This window comes from Lutzomyia longipalpis, chromosome 1 (genome assembly GCF_024334085.1).
Source record: "Lutzomyia longipalpis isolate SR_M1_2022 chromosome 1, ASM2433408v1".
NCBI classification, from domain to species: Eukaryota; Metazoa; Arthropoda; class Insecta; order Diptera; family Psychodidae; genus Lutzomyia; species Lutzomyia longipalpis.
The window spans coordinates 13,114,313-13,138,636 of NC_074707.1; the positions used below are offsets into that span (position 1 = coordinate 13,114,313).

The following is a 24,324-nucleotide window of genomic DNA, read 5'->3' on the forward strand; positions in this document are numbered from 1 at the left end:
ACCTGGCGCCTTCATTTTCTTCTCAACTTAGCTTAATTTTAGCTTTAAAGCTAACGTTTATTCTCTCACTGCGACGTTTCACTTTGTTTAAAGCAAACTACCAAAAAGCTTTCAAAAGTATAAGATGCTATAAATGTTCACAGAAAAATATCCCGAGTCAGTGATTATTTGCCAAGAAAAACAATGATATGATTTAATGTTTAACAACCACAGTTCCACGTTTTTTATAAATGCAAATATTTTCACGGAATTGCGATTGGATTTGCAATCAATCCAACATTTTTTGTCTGTAATATTGCGATCGCGTTACGTTTTTAATTCATCCTTCGTCCCACCCGTATGCGTGGCTGCACCAAAAGAGCGTACGCAACGAAGAACATTCCAATGAAATTACATGCAATGAGGATTGAAAACGAAATGAGAAAATTACGCACTTAACCCAATCAGATGGTTGAATTCTTATTTGCCAGCTTATTTTTGTACACCAACCATCTTAAGCAGCCCTACCACTACTTTTCTGTTGTCAATTCGTGGATTGGTATGCTGATCTCGCATTTGTGTAACGTCGTACGTAGCTTAGCTAGCCCCTAACACTATCGAAGAAAAAAAATCAAAAGAACCTCTAAATGGGCAATTATAGAAATTAGCCATGGACAGCTATTAGATTTATTGCATTTAAGATGTTTCCTCTTAATCGACATTTTTTCCTCCTCCTCCTTCTTTTTGGTATTTCTCCAACAAGACGATTTGTTCGAGGAATTTGTAAAACCTCCACTTCTTGCACCCCAACAACCACGGGCATGCAGTTTGTCGCGGTGGAAAGTTGTGGCAAAGAGGATATTTTGTTTCGAGAATACCTGAGCGCCAATTTCCTCGCATGTGGCTCACTAAATTAACAATGCTCAACTGCCGAAGAGATCGAAGGGCAGGAGGCAGCATCTCACTCAATGCTAATGGAGATTGCAAAGCGAGGATCGTTCTCATTTTCCTGTTTTTCGATATTTCACAGTGATACTCCCAAAGTATTCCACATTTTATATCTACATACAACACACATTACAAATGGTGCACCGGAATGACCGCATGTGAGGATGCAGCATAAATGTATATAATATTGCGAGTAAATCAGGGGAGGAAGATGAAGCATGTGGCCGTAGGAATATATATGTATATTTAAGTATTTATAATAAAATTGTAAAATGTAAACAGCCGGATGGTCAGAGCGCGGCCATTTGATGTTGCAAAATGTGCTAAATAGGCGGTGAGAAGAAAAAATTGATTGCATCTAACCAATCCATAATTCTTCTAGTCGAATTAGTGGGACATACCATCAGATTATAACAATAAATAAAGAGTTATTAATATATTTGAGATGCATGTGGCGTGCATGGCAGAAATTGTTTGGCGATGCAACGAGCCAAACGAAACAAGTGGAAGAGAAATATAATAACCCGCAGACGACGAGTCGGGGATGGACTCGCGAAATCTTCTTCAGCATTATTATGAGAATTTTCATATACATATAGATATCTGTATTCTGCGGTGGAACCACACCGTCCTCCTTCTACCACAGTCATCATCCAATATAATCATCAACGGTTAGGCGGTAAGGTGTAATTCTTATCATCTGACCATCATCTTTCTTTCTCTTCCCCAGTGTGTACACATTAAGTTTCCATCCACTAAATGCGCATCAAGTTGGGTGAGGGAATCGTGGAATATTTTGTTGTTTGTATTTGCAAAGAAAAGCATTAACACTTTTTTTTTCCAACATCAGCAGACAATTTTCACAATTTATCTAGATGAAAATAGTCATGCGGCATTTTTCTCGTATTAATGAAACTTTGTCGGGTTTTTGAGCATAGAAGTTTTGCATTTTTAGCTGTGTTTCTTTCAGACACAGCTTTTGTGTACCGAGCAAAATCGAAAGTCGTCAGATCGGGCTCAAACTTGGGATGAGCACGAATTAAGGTCCCCACATTCCAAAAAACGTATGCGCCAAAAAAATTTTTTTCCGGCCGGCCGGCCGGCCGGCCGGCCGTCCGGAACCTTTTGCTAAATTACAAGAGAACGGTAATAGATAGAGACTTGCGGTAAACGGCAAAGTTTAAAAGTCGACTGGAAGACGTCAGATTATGACGTCAAATTTTACCCCCCACCCCCGCGTCCGCCATTTTGAATAACCTCAAAATTTTGTTTTCGCTATATCTCAGCCGCTATTATAGCTAGAGAGCTGAAATTTTGATATGTTGTAGGGGCCATCAAGAGCTTTCCAACGATACCTCATTTTCGAAAATCGGTCAAGCCGTTTAGTCAATATGGCCGTCACAATTTTTCATCGAAAATCGACCATAACTCGAAAACGGCTTGACCGATTTTGATCAACCCGGGCTCAAATGAAAGATCTCAACAAACCCTACAACTCTCTAGAACATCCGAAGTTTCAAAAGTGACCGCTAGAGGGCCAAAAATCAAAAACAAAATTTTCGATGAGTTTTCGATGAATATCTCGAAAACGACGACATAAATTTTTTTCATTTTTTGATATGTTGTAGCTGACCATATTATCTAGCTTCATGCCAAAAATGAAGAAAATCTATGGATCCGTTCTCGAGATATAGCCTTCCAAAGTTGGCATGTCATATCTCGGGTTCTACATGTCCGATCTTGATCAACTCAAGCGCAAATGAAAGGTTTCGTGAAACCCTACAAATGTCTAGAACATTACAACTTCGAAAAATGTCCGCAAGAGGCGCTAAAATCGAAAACAAAGTTTTCGAAAATTTCGAACTCGAATTTTTCGAAAATGGCGACATAAATTTTTTTCATTTTTCGATATGTTATAGCTGACTTCAAGACCTTTCAAACAAAAAAAAATTTATGAAAATCTATGGATCCGTTCTCGAGATATGGCCTTCTAAAAATTTATTAGCGTATGACTTTAATACTATTCCAGACTTTGCGCGTATTTAAATTAATTCGCGTTCTAGTTTGCTCTCACAAAATTGGTACACTGAAAGAAACACAGCTCCCGTAAGCTTGGTCAGCTTACCAGTACATTTTGCATTTAAATAACGTTTCGATTTTTTTGAAAGATTCATCAGGCTTCCTCCCAAGGTATTGAAAGTTATAGGTCAATCAGAAATGCTTGAATATTCTCGGAAAAGTTTTAAGTAACATAAAAGCATAAAAATCATGATGTCTTTAGAAATATTGTTAAGAAATTTTATGTTATCAGTAGAACTCAGAAATCTAGTAAAAGAAACTCTTATTCTAAGAATCGAAAGAGCCAAAACTGATACTTTTAGATCATATGTTTACATAATATAATTATTTCCAATAATTTTTCAAAAGAATGGAAGGAATTAAGGAATTAAATTTAGGACTTACCTTAAAACCTGATTTGTACAAACTATGACTGGTTGCTGATTAGAATCCTGCCCATCGCGCACCTGTAGTACACAGTGGACCCATATAAAGTCTCCTGATCGCCTCTGCATTTGCACTAGAAGAATTCCAGAACGATCTTGTTCTGATTGTGTTACTGCATCGTGGAAAAATTCATGAAAGGAGGTAAAAGTGAGAAAAGCATCATGAGAAAATCGTATATTTATAACACTTCAAAAAGGACTGTGAGAGAAATTCCCAACACATAATTGGAAATATATTTACACAGAAAAACACGAGAAAAACTAATTTTATTTGTCCGCAAGGCTTAAATTGTTATTAAAAGATGAAATAGAGAATGATTGAGTAAAATTATTTCACTCCCTGTCTGCTCAATAATCCCTTCCTTATATTCTCCTACCACTTATATGTATCTTGTTAAGTAATTTTACTGATATGGAATGCACATTACTTCCACAGGGGGTTGATCATTGATAGAAATCCGTGAATATTAGCTGTGTTTCTTTCAGACACAGCTTTTGTGTACCGAGCAAAATCGAAAGTCGTCAGATCGGGCTCAAACTTGGGATGAGCACGAATTAGGGTCCCCACATTCCAAAAAACGTATGCGCCAAAAATTTTTTTTCCGGCCGGCCGTCCGGCCGTCCGGCCGTCCGTCCGTCCGGAGTATAACGCTAAATTGCAAGAGAACGGTAATAGATAGAGACTTGCGGTAAACGGCAAAGTTTAAAAGTCGACTGGAAGACGTCCGATTATGACGTCAAAATTTACCCCCCACCCCCGCGTCCGCCATTTTGAATAACCTCAAAATTTTGTTTTCGCTATATCTCAGCCCCTGTAATAGCTAAAAATCTGAAATTTTGATATGTTGTAGGGGCCATCAAGAGCTTTCCAACGATACCTCATTTTCGAAAATCGGTCAAGCCGTTTAGTCAATATGGCCGCCACAATTTTTCATCGAAAATCGACCATAACTCGAAAACGGCTTGACCGATTTTGATCAACCGGGATCAAATGAAAGATCTCAACAAACCCTACAACTCTCTAGAACATCCGAAGTTTCAAAAGTGACCGCTAGAGGGCCAAAAATCAAAAACAAAATTTTCGATGAGTTTTCGATGAATATCTCAAAAACGGCGACATAAATTTTTTTCATTTTTTGATATGTTGTAGCTGACTATATTATCTAGCTCCATGCCAAAAATGAAGAAAATCTATGGATCCGTTTTCGAGATATAGCCTTCCAAAGTTGGCATGTCATATCTCGGGTTCTACATGTTCGATCTTGATCAACTCAAGCGCAAATGAAAGGTTTCGAGAAACCCTACAAATGTCTAGAACATTGCAACTTCGAGAAATGACCGCAAGAGGCGCTAAAGTCAAAAACAAAGTTTTCGAAAATTTCGAACTCGAATTTTTCGAAAATGGCGACATAAATTTTTTTCATTTTTCGATATGTTATAGCTGACTTCAAGACCTTTCAAACAAAAAAAAATTTATGAAAATCTATGGATCCGTTCTCGAGATATGGCGTTTTAAAGATTTCTTGAGGAATGACTTTTCAACTTTTCCCGACTTTGTGCGTATTTAAATTAATTCGCGTTCTAGTTTGCTCTCACAAAATTGGTACACTGAAAGAAACCCAGCTCCCGTAAGCTTGGTCAGCTTACCAGTACATTTTTAATTTTAAAGAGAAATTAATCTTTTAGCAATATAAACCAAACGGAAGAAATGTGGGAGTGTTATTGAACCATATTGCCTTTTAATTACAAAAAGCTCCTTATAGCTTAAATAGAAAAAGCTAAGAAAAATTAAAAGAACATAATTTTGTTAACGTTTTCTTAAAGATCATTCATCCCGTAAAAGGTTAAAAAAGTGAATTTTATAGGTAAATTGTGAATGATCAGCCCCTAGATTAAACATTTTACTCGTACACCATCATTCTACTGTTTTTGTGCCATGAACATTTATGTCTGAAATCTTCTCCTGGTAAAATGTAGAGTGGAAACGATGGGAACCAAAACATAAATACCCCTATTACTCACGCTTTTATATCAAAAGCCCGTTGGGGGCTACCGAATTAAGTGTGTTGTGGTTGCGATGGAGGGCACACAAAAAAGTAGCTTTTCTTTTGCCCATTCCCTCGTAAATTCTTCAAAAATTCCATACCCATAGAGAGCTCATTCACAAAGTTGCAATTTCAATCAAGACATTAACATTCGCCCATATATCTGCTTATAGAACATCTCGGAAGCCTTTGAGCCTATGTATGTGGCTATCATTATATAATTGCATTGATTAACAAGATATTTAGTACAAGATCATTACTTGAATTGGAAGGATGAGTTAGCGCAACTGGGTAGAAAAAAAATCACGCTTCTCCCGGGGTTTGATATGATGGTGGAATGAGCAAAGATGGGATGGACAGAGTTGGAGTAAAGTCAGTTTAAGCGCCTTACTAATTAAAACATGATCCTTTTGATGTTTCAATCATGTCTTGATGAAAATTGTTTGAAAAGCCGCTAATTTACTCCTTTTCCCCCCACATCTCCCTCCACAATTTATTAATGCAATGTTTATAATGCGATGGTAATACACTCGTTTCTCATAGATCTTTCGAGGGCGGGGAACACTTCGATCATATGTATGAACGTAGAGATCATATATGATCACATGTATGAAATTTGTATGGATTAATTTATAAGACTTAATGTATTAGGGCTAAAGAAATCTACTTTTTCTCGATATCAATCTAAATGGCAGGAATACCTTCCAAAAAAAAAACATTTCAAAATGTACTTACTTAGCCTATGCTTAGCCTGTGCCTCTCTCGTGCTATCCCAATGTAGGAGATGATACCACGATATACCCTGAAGTTCCGATCTATTGTAGCCTAAATGGAATTCCCCACTGGAAGGAAAGAAAGAGAGGAAGAATATTGCTTGAGAAATTAAGTCATTAATTAATTCATTTTGATCACTTAATGGATGTGTGTGACAGAAATAATAATATTGATCAATAGAAATCATTGGGTATGCCATGTGCATGCCACTTGGAGTCACGCGTCTCTTATATATTCACAAAACGGATTCCCTCGTATAAGCCATCCCTCTCTCTGTATAGAATTCTCTTTTGCTACCTATATTTATTTTCCAACTTCTTTTCCACATACGAATTTTAGGAAGAACATCAAAGTCGTGATAAATAAATTTGACAGAATGTTGCTACTCCCGCGCGTACAATATTGATTTGCCTTTTTATTGACAACAATGATGATACATCTCACGGGACATGCCACAGTATATTTACCCAGAATATGAAAGCAAATCGTCATTTCACATTCAGAGTGACTTCATAAAAGTCACTCCATTTTTCAAACCACTCCACACTGCGCAAAGCTCATGACAGCTATTTGCGCTGAAAGTGTACGGATATCGTGTGGCGAACGACTCGAATTTATCCCCCTCGACACGGCTTAGCAATGCATAAATCCATAAATATGCAGCATTTTTCTACCTTCTTTTTTTCCATGTGTGATATATTCCTTTGGGGAGGGTGAAGCTCTCGAGAGTAGTCAAGGAGACAAACAGAAGAACATGCTGGGCATTTCATTGTATGCAAAATTGGACACCGTTTATTCCCGTGGAAAACACAGAAAAAAACGAAAAATTTGTGAACATGAGAAAGAAGCAATTCAAGGAGCCTCGCTCACATGTTTTTATGCACTATATATCCCTCCATCTATGTTTGCTTATACCCTCACCTCCATCCCCCTCCTATAAATACCTCGTAAAAGACGCAAAAGGTATTTTGCATTGGTATGTTGCCCTACATACAAAAAGTAATTTTAGTGCTCTCTCCTAAACATTTTATAGCATTATCATGCAATACTTTCCAATCAGGGTGAGATATTTGCATTTTTATATGTAGAAAAGATAGTGAAAAGTGTGAAAAGTAAATTCATGGTATCAATGCCTTCCAATTTGATGTGAAATAAAAAGAAAATCTGAATCGCGGTCTTCCTCAGGGTAATTCTCTCTGTGATAATTGGTTCTTAAATAAATGATGAAAAATTCGTAAGTTCAAGCACTATTTCGTAATGAAATTTCTCTTGACATTTTGAACTCAATAAATTGGCAAAAGAGCTAAATTTTCTCTTGACATTCAAACCCTGCATAATGTGTAGCATAGAAAATCTTGTGAGAAAATGCTCTGAAGGTGCAATGAAACCCCTTTTATGTTTGAGTGTCTCACCTCGAGACCTTATGACTGTATTATCTTGGTCAATTTATTTATTTCCAAGCTGTATATTTCCATGGAAAAGGACTATTGGGTGTATTAAAAATAAAATATTTTTGTTTTCTCATTCAATTTTTTTTTGTACATACGATGACACTGTACTTAGCACAATGTATTCACCGTGGCAATATAGAGATGGCATTAAAATTGTGAGAGAGTCGAAAAGGAATCTTTTTGTGAAAATTTACATAATCCACTAATCCACTCCTGAGATCACACAGTCTTGCTATACATATGCTGAGGTGGAGAGCAAAATGCAGCACACATTTCACATAATTCTCATTCCCTTCTCAGTCCGTTTTCTTTATTTTTTTTTCTTCCTTGCGCGCACCTCCATCGCTCCTCATACCGATTGTGATATTGGTTGTTGCTGCTGTAACGAAACGGCGCCTCTTCATTGATAGCATTTTGTGGATCCCTCGGCTGCACTTCCCAAGTGTGCTTCACAAAATGTATCACCCATACCACATAGCATATACAACAGCATATTTATACGTTTGCACATTTATTGCAATAAAAAGCATTGCATATTGGCAACTTTGGAGGGATATGTGCGAGAGCTCCCAAGGAGAACTTTATATTGCATTTTAAATTCGCACATTTGCATACATGTGGCTAGTTATGTGTATGTACATAGTATGGTTATATTTAAATGTCCCCTGGCTCGTGTGCTTTTATGGCAAATAGTTCCAACTCTTCAATATATTCAATATACTATATTGTATAAAATTCTATAAAGTCATATCATTGTTGTGTGTGGAAGGTGTGGGTGATATACGGAGGAAGCTCCAATGAAATGAAAAAAAAAACCTACGGCGGGGTTACGTAAGTTTAAATGCAGACCTCTTTTAGATTTTGTGCTTTTGCCACCAAAGGAAGAGGAGCGATGCTTTTGGGCACCCGCGACGCTCAATACGGCCCCAGAGGAGATGTAGGTGTTTTATTTTATTTATTTTTTCTATTAAAATAGAAACACAGTGTGCAAGAGGGAATGAGAGTGTAAGAAAGAGGAGACGAAGAATAAGAAAAACAGTAAAGTACACTAAACAATAGGAATGAATCTTCGATGACACAGTATATATAAAATATAGAAATATATCTCAAAAGCTATATTGCATTTTGGTAGATCGTAGAGCAGAGAAAGACCCATGAGAATCAGAAGTAGAGTACCTAATATTGCTCTTGGTGGGAATACATTTTTTTTAAATTTTATATTTGAGGAAATTGCACATCTCACCGGAATCCACATAATATAGCACCGTAGTATGCAATTATTTCATTTTTCACCCACCACCCAACACCATCAGCGGCAAAAACGTGCCACTCTTGTACAAGTTTGCTTATACATACATTGGAGGTGCAAAAGGGGAAAGCAAGAAGCAAAAAATCAACATCAACACTTTGCACGCCGCAGTCTAATTAGTAATTTCTGGTATTAAAACAAATATACGAATTAATGTGTTTAAACACGAAAGACATTTTTTTGCCTCGAGTCCACTTTAAATCAGATATCACAGAATGGTATACATTATATTTGCTATATATACCATAGTATGTGCAACATACATATACCGATGCTCTGAGCATTCGGAGAATTCCAAATCCAGATGAGTCACACAAATGCGGATTTCTCCAGCACCTATTGGACACTTTGGTAGTGTGTTCACGCTTTGGCGCCACGTAAATTTATTTCGATGCGGATCCGATGCAGTTTGCAACTACCTTTGCTCTTGCTACTTCTCCTTCTAGATTTTTTACGCGCAATACTTTTACAAAGAAACTAATTTGCGTTAAATTTTCTTGATTTTTTAAAGATTTGTTCAAAAACAAAATTATATAATTCACTCGTTTTATACGACAAAAGTAGGGATAAGCAACGATCTGTTTCTAAATTAATTGTATGAATCTTGATTCTTTTAATAAAATAGTTAAAATTGATTTAAGTTTTTAATCTCTCTAATTTTATTTGAACTTGCTTTTCTTGCTGATGTGGAGATCAACTATCTCTAACACTTAATCTAGTTTTTTTTGTTTTTAAAGTTATACTAAAACCGCACTAAAATTTATTGATTCCTTCTCAAACTCAAAAAAACAACGACTAATTTTCCTTCCTTAATTTATATTATACACAGAACAAAAATTTTAAAACTAAATTAATAAAAGCAGTTCTTATGAAAATAAACGGTTGACAACCTGTCGACTGGGCAGGATAATAGTAAAAGGTATGCAATGGTAGACCTGCAACACCATATTGAATTGGCTGTCCATCATCCAGTCAATTTTTCGCATTTGTGTCAATTCCATCTCTTGCACTTTCCTGTTTTTCATGAAAAATGAGATCTCATAGCATAAACCTCTCTAAATGGCGCTTAAATAATGAATATAGAACGCAAAGTGATATATAGGGGCATGCTAAACGTCTCATTATTCACTGACAAGAAACTGCATGCCCATATTCTGTGAGTCTTGTGGGGTTCTCTTTTATCAGAAAAGACAAATTTCCCTTTTCTCCCATCCATCTAGTCTCGTGAAATATACATCAAATCTCAAACACTCCACATATCTATCTAAAGAAATGTTGCTTAATATACATACATTTCTTTAGCGTGTCCAAAAGGGAAAAACAATTGACTGTGAAGCACAAGGCACATACAGTCACTCGTAATGGAAGTGACTCTGAAATAGAAGAAAAGGCGTTGTGATCGTTGACCGTTTGTGTGGTGAAGAGTGCGGACAGATCATGCCAAACGTTGATGAATCGATCGCGATCAGATTAAAATCGAAACTCCTAATCGCGTTGATCGGCTCGCCCAAGATTAAAGTACATATACAAAATTGAATTTCTGCTACGGTGCTGATCTGCTATATCGGTAGGTTATATTCTTTTATATATGTTTGGCGCGATGCCCTACGGGGTAGGTGGGATGATATTGAACGATATTGGTTCACTTTATCCAATCGATTCGTTCTATGTTGAAAGTCTTTGATATCATCCGCTCAATTCATCCACGTTATACAATGTAAAATATGAATTAATTTCTGAAGGAAGTTATCTAGAGAAAAAAATCAATATAGAGACATATAGTACATTTTTTTCTTTCTCTCTCCAAACTTTATCTCTTTTCCCTCGGCGCCGACAAAAAGTACCTCTACTACATATATATAATTCTTACATCTTTTAGTATGGAGAGAAAGACAAGCGGAATGCGGGATAAATCTATCCAAAATTAATTGTCATCTTTCCTGCCCACAATAGGAAACTTGCCCTGACATACATACCGCGAAGCCCATCTTGTTCAAACAAACTTAATTGCTGTGGGGTCATCGTATAAGTTAAGTAGAATCCACAAAGTTGCTATCATTGAACATAGCACATTGATATATTCAATTTGTAATATCTCTATTGCTCATATAGACAAAAAAAAAACACCACAAGATCCTCCGAAATGATCACAGCCCACAGATATAATATATCTCTTCTATGCCAAGAAACCTCAAAATAACGTCCAAGAGTGAGAGATTTTTTTCTTTTCTCCTTTATACTCGCGCTAAAATATTTCAAATTCCAATAGGTACTAAATTAAGTTGTGTGTACCCCGCAAAAGGGTATGAATATTGAAAGAATTTCACGTGGAGGACATTATACATTATGATAATGCCCGGGAGCATTTTGTGATATGTATAACACAAACATATAATTTATGTGGCGCACCCTCCAAAAGGGTGTTTCTTCCAATGGTGCTGTTCTTCCTCCTTCCATCCTTTTGACTCGATGGAAAATAAATTACCACACGTTATGCCGCGTACTTAATTGTTTCTTTGTGGTGTACACTGCACATGGCTGTGTGGCTTTTGTCAATAGGATAGAGAAAAAAAAAACCTCGACGCTACCACCCACAATATAGCCGCCAATGTGACACTGCATTTTACAAATTTAGAGAGAATTCAATCTGGGTGAGCATGATCACCTGAATCACGTGGATGTATCAATTAATTCAAATGCTTTTAACAACGTGAAAGACAATATTACGGTGACGTAATGGAGTAAAGTTAGTATATATGGTTGACAATATGTTAATCCTGCTTTGTGCAATTTTGAAAGAAAAATTGCAATTTTCCCAAATATTTCTCTAATTTTCATTACCTATTTTTAAAATCCTTTTAATCCTTTAATTTTTAAAAGCTCATCTCATAAGTAGAACTTTGACTGAATTATTTAAGAAAGTTTTCCTTATTTTTTAAGGAACTTATTAGATTTTTGCCACTAATTCAAAACTTTTAAATTTTCAGATATAAAATGAAAATTTAAATATTATTTTAAAGAACTGCCAATGCATCTGTTTTAACACTCCTAACACACACACACCTTAAGATGATAAAAAAATTGCAACTTACTTCTTATCTATGAGGACAATTTTCATGTCCATGGAGTGGATGGTGGTGAAGACATTTGTGGCTCCCTGAACGACACATTCTCTGGTCTCTGGCATGGCAATGGGTGTGCATGTGGCCAAAAAGACTGGCTCATTTCGACTACACAGCGGCAGGAACGACAAATAATGGCCCTGAACTAAAACCACCTGAAAGAATTGTGTAAGAAAAACAAATTTTTATTATTTTAGAATTACATAGAATTGCATCGAATGATGATCAACATGGGGATTTTTTTTTGTATGCATAAAATTAATTATTAGCAACTGTGTGTATTTATATGGCAAAAATTATGTTTTATAGTGATTACATGCAATGTGGAAAAACAAATTATAGATTTATATTCTGCACATTCATATAAATAAATATTATATAGAAACATGTACATTTTGTTAGCAACATGCATCTCACGGTACACGGTCAATTGTGAAATATTATTTTAGAGAAATAGAGAGACAGATCTTCGCGAATATTTAAGCAGTCAGCATTCAATAGAACAAGAGAGAACAATCTGCAATTATCTTACGATCAAACCCATCAAGGACATTATTAATGCTTACATATCCAATAAAATGCTATGTTTTGAATTTGATACAGTGTGACGTAATCATTAAGTTTAATTCTCCACCATCATCCGCGTATGGGACTACAGCAGATTGTGTTGAGTACATTTTGTGCGATAGAAAATGAATATTCATTATGTGGGAGACTTTCGAACAAGAAATCAGTCAATTAGCATTACCAATTAAAGGGGTGTATGCAATTCTTTTTTTTTCTCAGCATATTTTGTCGTATATGTATATTGAATTAGGTGTAGGCATTTAATAGGAGGGGGTGTCTGTGGTGTGCGAAGAAGACTCAAGTGGCAGAACCATTGGTAATTTACTCATCACTTTGACGAGGCAGAAAAAAGGGTGAATAGTGCAAGCGAGTAAAAAGAAGTGAAATAAATTGCATAGCGTAAGAGCGCGACATCACCGTCGACGTTGCTGTTGTCTCCTCTTGGTTTTATTTTCATTTAATCAGTCATTTATTTTGCATTCGCTTCACCGTATTTCACCGTCGAGTGCCATATATCTTTATTGACACTGTGACTTTAGTGTGCTTATCTGATTTGACGAACATTTCATATACATCCGTATAATATAGCCCTAGAGTATTATTGGATAATGAACACTTGAATCGTTTATATGCACATATTTTAATGAAATTTAAAACAATCTAATGAAATGTGAACCAAGTGTGGACGCCAACAGCTGACTAATTGAAATAAATTCATCGACTGTATCAGGATGCCAAATCCCCCTTCATATTATGCATAATTTGGATTCTCTCTTGACTTCTTTTTCATTCTTTCTCTCCCTCTCTCAATACGGATCCTTTTAGTTTGTATAGGTAGGTAGGTACATATACATATAGGTATATTATATATTTTATTTACTAGTTCATCTCAATATAGCTCACTTTGGTGAGACTGCGAACGCGGATTATAAAGGGACTGTATTGGGCTCGTTTTACTTCCCTCACCTTCTTGTCTTCTCTTCACCCAATATAAGGTAGACTGTGTATACCTACATCGGCTGCACTTCTTAGTGCTAATCAAGACTGAAAATCAGGAGGGAAAAAAGAGAATGAAAAAACTACACGTGTGTGTCAAAGTGGGAGTGGAAATAATTGAAGAAAATGTAATAGTGATTTTTAAAGACCGTATCTCTCACCGTTGACGAAGTCGAAATATAGCGGGTGAACTTGGCCATGGATGCCATGCATACTGATAACACACAGACAACACTCAAAATGTGTTTTTTTTTCTTTTAAATCATTTTCTTCCTTTGAAAATTCTTGGGTAGAAGGGTTTCAAAAGACTTTAAATCTAGAATAATTTTTTAAAGCTTAATTTTGAGAGCTATAAATCGTGGATTTTTAGAATAAGATCAACTTTGTTCAATCGAATTTAGATAATACGAGCAATGATTTCACAGCACTTTTATCGTAAAGTAAAGCAAACATTGCCAAATGCAACATTGTTATGTTATACAAAATCAATGTAAGATCGAAAGATTAAAAGACAGATTGTTGAATTGAATAAAATAAAAATGATTTACACGAACCTTTTGATCGCCAAATCGCATTTGGCGCCTAGCATTGCGACTAACATTCATACGACATAGGAACATACGTTGCTCACCCTCGAGATGCGAGGGCGATGCTGGGTGATGAGATCCAGTCTGCTGTGCTGGCACGCTGCGCCCCAACTCGGCCTGAATAGATCCATGGTCTTGCTTATCGATTATGTCATAGACAGAATCGCCGTGAATGAGAAGATCTTCCTGAAAATAAATAGTACCATAAGATAAATTTAGCTGAACCCTCGACGTGATTTATAATTTTAGCCTTATAAACTCCCCACACCGTCCGGTATTACCGAGTGGGATTTTCCCTTTTTTCGCACTAAAAACCACGAGAAAATTTCCTGTGTACATATAACGTTTAATACGCGAATGGCGAGCAACGGCAATAAGACAATGATGATTCTGGTAGCGCACCACGAGGAGAGACGCTATCGCTTTGACCATTTGCTAATAACCTCCCAGTTTTCTTTGTGTAGTTGCTGTTATTATGCCCTTATGTAAATCGCTCATTTTTTTGCGACTTATGCAGAGTCTCTTGGGAATATAATGTGTTTGGGCTATAAGGAGGTAAAAGAGCCCAAAAGAGTGCGAGATAAAAAAACGACACAAAATAACCCACATGAGTGCCTTTTTTACTGCATTCTCCTTCATGGTTTTCAAAGGTAAACATATAGGTATAATATAGCAGTGAGCACTTCAAAAACAAGTCGCTAAAGCTATCTGCTTTCTGGGCCACTATCATAAGCTTCTTGTGCACATTTTTATCAATTTGTGCCTTCATTGTCTCTCCGCGGGATTATTTGGTGTTGTGCAATTTTACAACTTGAGCGATAAATACATATTTTACTTCAACGTTTCTTTTTGCAGTTTATTTCAACATTGAAAAGAATTTACGTCTTTTTCTACCCTCAGAAAAAAGCATCTTTATTTCACTTGTGTGTAGCACAATACATGATTTGCGAGCTTGGGATAACTAATAAGACTATTTTTAAGTTGCTCAATAAAAATCAAAATAATTTGAATCATAACGAGATCATTTTGGGACTAATCGAAAATTGAATTTTCAACTACGAAGACTAACCAAATACGAGAAAATGAATAAAAGATTTAACTTTCAACTAAAAGAAATCATAGTTCATAACCGCATTGCTAGTTTACTTATTTTAATGTTCAATTTTATGGGAATTTATGCATCCATTGCGTACATAAAAAAACCTTTAGACTGGTTTAAATTTAAACGCACAAAACCATTCGAATTATTCCGAGTGTAGCCTACCCAATATTTTAACATCGATTCCCCTCATTCATTGTCCATCCTGCAATCTCTCGACAATACAAATAATATCTTCTAAATGGTATCCTATACACGGTGTTACAGTGACATTGTTCTCTCCTTATACACATTGCATTTGCCATTTATGGGCTAATGTTAGCGCCTCTGTGAGTCAAATACCATGATGCCCATTTGCTCATTGTTCTTGCCCAACCACGTCAACATAAGATATTTTACAACGCCACCATAGCGTAGGAAATTCCTTACGATGAGCCACAGATCATAAAGTAGCAAAACTAGGTAAATCAGATAATAAAATCTAATCACATTGTTGAACACTCTCAATACTCAAGTGGCAATGTATGCAATTTTATAAACTTGATTGTCAATGTGTATAAATCTACATAAATACCAACTTTTGTCAGTGAAGAAATTTTTTTGATATATCTCCACAACATAATTTTGATATCTATTAAATATATATACTACATAGGTAGTACTGGCAGAGTTTGTTTGCAGTGTACATATTTTTTTTGTTTGGAACCAAACAATATCGAGGGCTGCATTGTAAAACCGGCTAAGTCGGTGTGAGCTCCGAACCGACTTAGCCGGTTTTACAATGCAGCCCTCGATATATTTTATTGTATGTCACCCAAGGTTTTATAAATCTTCAAATGTTAGCTGTATTGATGATTTTTATTTGATTTCGCAAAGATAGATCCACATGTGATGTGCATTTTGTTGAAGCGCACAAGATCCCAATCTTCTAATGTGCTTTCAGAAGGACATGAAGAAATTAAAATGCACAGTCAGTGGTGATTTATAATTATGTGTGGAAAATGATGGTGTAGCCCAAAGCTATATTTTGGCATGGAACGACACATTAAATTGATAAAATGAAATGTAAATACAACTGGAAATGAGAGATTTATTGGTAAAATCATATTTTGTGAGTGGGTAGCTTTTAGTGCAATTGAGTGAAACATGACACTGACAAATGTTTTGTGTACATGAAGAAGTGTGTTGTCTTATAGGACTGTGTCACTTTGGAAAAAAGAACAATAATTGAACTTAAAAGTCCGTTTACACGTTCCACCACACCACTTTCTGAGGCAATTAATTTTCCTGGCACCTAGTTTCCCACTCTCATGTGCTCCACACACAGCTCCAAACCAAACAGTGACCATTTCACACTCCTCGTAAATGCTCAATGAATCACGCGTGCAAAAGAACCCATGAAGCATTTAGAAGTCTCTAACAATTTTCTGCAAAACACTCTCTGAGTCTCTGGCGATATATTGGGTGGTCTCGTCCAGTGATTGTAATTAAACGTAGACTTTTACATTGAACCTTGTCAACAAATTGACCTCGACCTGTACTATAGAGGAGTGAATTAGATAGAAAATCTCACAATGTAAATACATTAGGTGAGTCCTTTGTGTCACGATAAACAAACTCACCTAAATGGGAGTGTTGAGTTTATCAATGGAGTGCTTATAGACAGTTTACAAAATCTATACTTAATATATTTTTAAAGCTCTTAAGCTTGTGAGAACTTTCTCTAAAGCTTATATCTAAAAAAAAACTCCCCAAGTTGAACTTGATCCTAAAATTTTTTACATACTGAGATGGAGACGCCTAGTTCTACCCGGCGTCTCCATTGCAATTTAGGATTTAAGTTAGAAATGAAATTTTAAAACTTTTAATGATAATTTTAAAGTAAACCACAAATCTAAAAAAAAATTTAAAAAACCATCGAAGATTTTAGGCATCTCAATTCCATGCCCCAATTCATTCATCCACTCACACACCTCATGTTAATAATAATAAAAATTGCGCCCATTAGCAAAGAGAAATTTAGATAATTTCTTTTCTTCTTCAAACTCACATTTTAACTGCGTGTAGGTCTCCCATGGGGAACAAAAAGAGAATTCAAATTATGAGTATATCTAATATGCTAATAGAATTAATATAGTGCCAAAATATTCCTAAAATGTTTTCTTAATCCATTGAAAATTCCAAGCAATATTTTGTGCCATAATCTATGAGCCTACAGCCAGAAAATATTAAATTTTCTATCGCTAAGCGTCTCTAATTGCTCTAATGGACCAAATTGTCATCTCAATCTTTCGTTGTAACTGTACAATTTATATCATCTCTTATATATAATTTTGAATAGGTGTTGTATGTATATATACATAGATGTAAAAACACATCAACAAAATTTTTGGTGTTTGTCATATTCAAGTTATTCAAGTGATTCATAAAGAAAATAGTTTTGAAAAATAAAAACAGCTGAAAAACAAGGAAACGCAATGCAAGGCTTTAGGAGGTGTTTGCATTAAAAATTCGCAATATGCGCGTAATTGGCAAAATATCTCGGATATTCCCAGTTTTTAAAAATATTTTGTATTCCCAAATTGTTATCAATTTTATCTAAAGTAGATTGAAATTATGTTTTGCATAGAATCTCAAAAAATAATTTTAAAAACTGTCCAAATTTCTAAATTAAAATTAAGCTTCGTGATTAGCTCTGAAAAATTGTTTCTCTTTCAAATAAGAAATATTGAAACACTTTCTTTTAAATCTTTTATTGAGAGTTCACAATAAAAGTTCCAATTCATGTCTTGCTTGTATAAAAAATATTTTTGTCTCCTGCAGTGATTCAGAACAAATCGATTGAAGAGAATTTATCTAGTCCTCTCTTTTGATATGACAATCAAAATTGAAATGAATACACTTGGAGAAAAATTTGGGTTTCTTTCGATGGTCAAAGGGAATGCTTTTTGTGATCTATTGAATTGCATAACCAACAAATCTTTGGTGATATATTCGCCTCTTCATCTCGCGTTGTTGATGAGTTAAGCAGAAGACGCACGTACTCCTGTGAGAACACAAAATTAGGAGGATACATTCAACAAGAGAAGAACGCATTGTATTGCGGACAATGATATGAATGCGAGGTATCTCAGAAAAGGCATACACATGACATGATCTCTCACCATCGCAGTAATTACATATTTACACCGGCCATATCAAGACGATGCGGTGGAAACGGTGGGAATAACAACGTTCCTTGCGAGCACATAATTTCTCGTTCTGTTTGGCTTTTGGGTGGAAAATTTGCCAGACTCGCTGAGCACGAGCATTGCGATAATCTGTCGGTTAATAGAGTGCAAAGAGGAATATTGCTATTTATCTGACCAATTGTCAAAATTCCATCATATTAGATCAGTATGTTTCCATCCCCCTTTCGGGTGGTCTTCAGCCAATGCAGAAAGTAATGTAATTATAGTTCTTTGATGTCATAATAAAGATACGTTTGATTGTAATTGCCTAAGTAGTGGGTGGATTGTGATTGATGACGTTTGCAATCTCGTAATCATACTAATCGTCAAGTTACGTGCTTGAGATATCTATTCACATACATATTTTGTAGTACTCGCGAAGAAATACAGCAAAAAATATTTATTCGATGAATTTAAAAGGTATTTTTTAATCCTAAAAAATAAACAAAAAGCTGTTTTGAATTAGAAAAAAAAAGAAAATTAATTTTTAATCCTCCTTTGTGACAATTTCATACATTAGCTCTGCTTTCGTTGCAAAATTTATTGAGTAGCTCTTTAAGCTTTAATCTAAAAACAAAAACTTGATGAACATATCTATCTAGCCATCACTTTGTCGTCATTTTGCTAAAAACATTTTGATAGAGTAACAACAATGGAATTTCGAGGGATTGCTTCCCATTGTCATGGAGCTTAACCCATCCAAAATAGTCTATTGACATGACGTGCCAAGAGTTTTCATAGCCAATTTAGCAAGAAGTCCCATCACTTTAAAAGAAAATTATCTCTTATGGGTTTATGCAAAAATTCCATAGCATCTTAGAGGTGATGGGGGAGTGAGCAAAAAAAAATAAAACTAGTGTGCGCACAACTGGCAATATATTTTAGAAAAATACAATCTTCATCTTAATCTTCAAATTCAGTAAGTGATGTAAATAATTGACGCGATTATTTTAATCTTGTACATAATGTGGCCCCGGGTGAAAATAAATATGAAAAATTTGAGGAGTGTAAGGCATTAATACGTTGTGAAATACATCTCTACTGCTTTTTGTCCAAGACACTGAGAAAATGATAAATTAAAGAGAGGCACCGCTTAATAAGCAATATTGTTTTTTTTTCTTTTCTCATCTCACCACACCAACTACAAAAAAAAGTTTTAGCAGAAGCTTTTTTTTCTTGGATATATAAACTATCTTTCAATGTCAACTCCGCAAAAGGAGGGGTATATTATTTTTAGACACAAAAATCACTTAAAGTATTATAGTTGATAAAAATGTCTCAGAATATAATTTATACTACATATACCTATATAGTGCTTGATCTCTGTTGTTGCGGAGAACATTCATTCTTCACAAACGGAAATACCAACGTTTGGGAAAATTCTTTTAGAGGTTGCGCATCAAAAATTTTCTCGCTAATTGATTCGTGAGCGTTACACTTTTGCTTATGATACACCCAGAACATTAATAAAAATTGGTGAAATGTGCGAGATGTAAAAGCATTCTCAGTGCGTAATCTTTTAGCTGCTCTATACCTACTATCCTCTATGATAAAGTACAAATAGGAAAGTAATCTTGTGTGTTGATATGATGTATTAAATTTGTTAGCTGAAACTTGGGCGAGAAAGACTGACAGGAGGCGGGTAGCCTCGGATTTTCGTCGGCTGATGACTTCTGTGAGATAAATTGAGCCCAATAATGAATCTTATATAACATACAAATACTACTAGTCTATAAAAAATAGATATATGTATGAAATATGCATTTAATTAATGGACTTCCAAACCCCCTTTCATCATTAGCTTTGCGCGCGGGTTTCAGGCTATATACACACACACCATCTACACACCAAAATGTATAAGAGAAAAAGAGATTGATCCATAACCGTGAATACAATTTACGACCATTTAAAAATCATTTTTCAACACGCAACATTATTTAGTATCCTAACAAATTTTTGCTTTCTACGTATGCGAGTATCTGCTTTGCAAGTTATAAATGCACTTAATTCATTTAATGCTAATAAATAATAATGTGGTGAACAATTGATTTTATGCAAAAAGGTAATTCCACATGAAATATTATCCCATAAATAAATCACTTTATCGATTGGTGATATTGATAAAGTGAGCTTTTAGCCAAGGACACACCCGCATTAGCATAAAGTGGTGAGACATTAGGCTAATTTTGCTCATGATTGTCATGCGATTTATTTGCAGAATGTTTGAATTATGCGCGATTGGGGTGTTATCAGAAAAAGAACATCAGCACGAAAAAAAAAATACGAAGGCGCTTTTATGAGACGCGACAATGTATGAATTTGCTGTGGCATCTCAGGTTGGATTAATTGGATAAGCAGCATATTGTCAAATATACTACTGTTTTGTATGGCACCGCATTTACTAGGTATATGTTGCTGCTCTCTGCAAGCGTACCCTTGGACTATATGGGCAACTTATTGGTTACTCACTATTTATTTATGGGACGTGCTGTAGCCATAAATCTCTGGTGAACATTCGGCAGCACAGTCACATTTCATATTGCATGAGTGAATAAAGTGTTCAGCAGTTTAACAATTCTAATATGCTCCACCATCAGAACCGTGTAATTGACCATCAGGCCAAGCGCAATACACAACTGAGCTTTATGGGAATTACTAAAAAAAAAAAGTATCACTTGTAAGCATGTTGCCAGCAATTTGAGATGGGTGCAAAAAAGAAAAAAAAAGAAAAGAAAAGAGAGAGATTATGCTCTTGCAGCCATATAATTGCTACCATTATCAATACGCGGCTGAATTAAATAAATAATGTATCATCGCAGCGAGATACTAACGAGTGTCCGGCAGAGAGGTAACACATTTTTTAACATCTCTCCCGCAAGGGGCCCTAATGTGGTTAGACATACTTGTTAATACAGCACTCCTCGTCCAACAGATGCATTGTATATGGCACATCATTGTTCCAAAAGGTGTGCGTTTATATTCCCATATGGGATCAGTCTTTTAACACCATATCCAAAGTATCTGTCTGCATGACATATCTGTGTCCATCTCTGTCCAGTGTCTTGCTGTGCAATAAAGTGCTAAAATGTTAAATGGATCTGCCTCACCCTGACTTTCGCACAAGGCACCATCGCGTACGCGGATCTTGGTGCGAGCATATACGTTTAAATTTACTCCATTCCCTTTTTACACATTGTGTGATCCCCAACTCCTCATACCATTTCCGCGCACCGCGTGCGTAAAGCCCATATTCATATCACAAAATATCTCCCAGGTGTTGATCAATTTGCATATTAATATCTCCTTTGCGTCCATCATGGTTATACCTCGCAATTCATTCAACTCTTTTTCGCATCTTCTCCACGGAACCGTATGTGGTCTCATGCGCGGTCTTTTATTAGATTTATCCCTCATTTGTTTCCACCGCAAGAAGATAATTGTCCCAGGGGATGATACAATGTGGGATTCCTTCAAAATATACATGTCACGGGCTCAATGCCACAATGCTCGTGGAATTTGCCGTGGAAAGTGCGTAAATGTTATCATACAAGATTTTTTCTTTAATTTAAGGCTTCATTTAAAGCTATTTAAGGATTCTCAGTATTTTTTTGAGCTAATTTAGCTCCTTGAAATTATGTTTAATCGTAGGTTCAAGATAAGATTCCTTAGCAAATTATTATTATAGGAATTTCCCTACTAAGAAAACTTCCTACTTTCTCAAGGAAATTCACGAAATAGACGCTTACACTAATTCTTATCTAATTTTGCAAACTGTTATGTAAAAGAACAAGAAAAACTTACCATGGAATGTCCTAAATATTCCGCAGCATTGTCAGATATGTACAGCAATTTACCATTTTGTGTTAACATCATTAAAAAGCCAGATAAAGCCTGGAAGGAAAAAAAGAAAAGTTGTGAGCCACATTGCAAAGCTTCCATGAGGCATGGGTGAAAATATTTTCACACGAACTCTTTTAGTGCATTAACAGGCGGCCACCAGAAGCCATATACAAAAAAAAGTTTTCAATTCGTCAAATCTCATGATTGGATTAGCGTATAACGCTTGCCTGACTTTTTAGAGATGTATGTATGATAGCATTTTGTGTATATATAACATATAGTGCAAACTATGTAAGTCAGACAAAACATGCCCAATATATCGGTGTAAATTCTTCAGAAGATTGCGCCTCTTACTCTCATACAAATGCTCCGAGAGAACACCGTGGTGTATTTTGGCTGAATGATGGACACAATGGACGTGAGAAAATGTCATTTGGTGTGAGCAAAAATATATATCCACCTTGTGGGATGTAATTTGGAAATAAAATTAAAGTCCGGTGTCGGAGTCGTCACATCGTCATCCGCCCTGCGGTCAGGTATCATCTCAATTTCAATTCGCCTTTCTTCGTATGCACCACAGAGAGCATAAAATATAAATATTTCCACATACATCATTTGACCTATAATTGACTTAGTGACGCGCTCCAGATGTCCAATCTTTAGCATTCGTGCGTCTATCTGTCTGTCGGTGTGACGTGGTCTTGGGCAGGGCGAACATGTGGAATTGATGTATTTTATGGTATAATTGGGAGAACATTAAATGCGCTCCAATCATGGTACAAGAGTAAATAAATAAATATAAAATTGCGAAGGGAACGCTGTAATAACAGCAACCACATATGCACAATTTTCTCTCTTTTTTTGTGTTAAAATATAAATATATACACAGACATTTGATTTATGTTGTTAATTTGTGCGTGATATATTGGCACAAAACACTAATCCATATATTTCGCGTGGCGATCGCTTCACTTCCAGGGCCCTCGCGGATCGACAATCATAAAAGGAGACTTCAACTTGAAAATATACTTTCTACATATATACGGTTCATAACACAAATATTACAAAGTGTAAGACGAGTATAATCATGAATTATGACTATTACCTCACCAAGAATCCAATGTACCAAGCAATTTTGTGTTTACCGCAGCAGGAAAAAGGGAAGAAAGATAAAACTCTCGTTCAAGTGGAAAAGTTATCACTTTGATTTCATTGGATGGATATGATCGATACACAGGGTTAAAATAAAATATTTTTCTCCTCTCTCCCATAAATTCCATTCACCCCATCATCAATTAAATTGATCCCTTATCGCAACTAAGCTCCAATTATCTCCCCGTGGAAAAAAGAAAGAAAACTTCTCTGGTGATTGAAATTGTTGTGGGAACATTCAAGGTTCCGCGATGATTTACATGCCTCTGTGACTGATTACTGAAACCCTAATTGTGTGCAATTATTCTGCATTAATTCATTTTGTTTGTGTACTCCTCCATACACTCTTCCCGAACTAAACCATCTTATTTTGTGCTTTTTTGCCACATCGCAAAATAATTCTCGTCAAGGCGGCATCGCAGAAATAACTCAAATAAAAAAATCCCCAACACATGGAAAACGGTGTGAAAGATGCTATTCAGTTTCTTATGGGGCTCAGCTACGAGTTAAGACACACACGAAAAAAAACTACTAGTCTTATCGGTATTCAGTATAAAATTCTGGCATGTTTTAGGTTAAGTGCCACATATCATGCAACATTTGGAGCTGAAGAGGTTCGCTTCTCAAAACAACCATAATCGCAAAACACTCTCCGAATGCATCATGCCCATAAACTATTAATATTAAACGGCATCACAAAAAGCAATGTGCTCAAGAAAGC

The 24,324-nt window shown here is 35.8% G+C and overlaps 1 protein-coding gene across 2 annotated transcripts in view; it reads right to left on the minus strand.

Annotated features, from left to right (window-relative positions):
• Nucleotides 1-24,324, minus strand: part of LOC129786332 (PAS domain-containing protein cky-1) — a 57,514-nt gene that overhangs the window by 4,302 nt on the left and 28,888 nt on the right. For both annotated transcript variants that reach the window (XM_055821259.1, XM_055821258.1), the window contains exons 5-9: nucleotides 22,413-22,502; nucleotides 14,250-14,468; nucleotides 12,103-12,287; nucleotides 6,212-6,318; nucleotides 3,391-3,544 (exon numbers count right to left, since the gene is read on the minus strand). In XM_055821259.1, coding sequence (XP_055677234.1) covers nucleotides 3,391-3,544; nucleotides 6,212-6,318; nucleotides 12,103-12,287; nucleotides 14,250-14,468; nucleotides 22,413-22,502 — 755 coding nt within the window. The remainder of the gene's footprint in view (nucleotides 1-3,390; nucleotides 3,545-6,211; nucleotides 6,319-12,102; nucleotides 12,288-14,249; nucleotides 14,469-22,412; nucleotides 22,503-24,324) is intronic.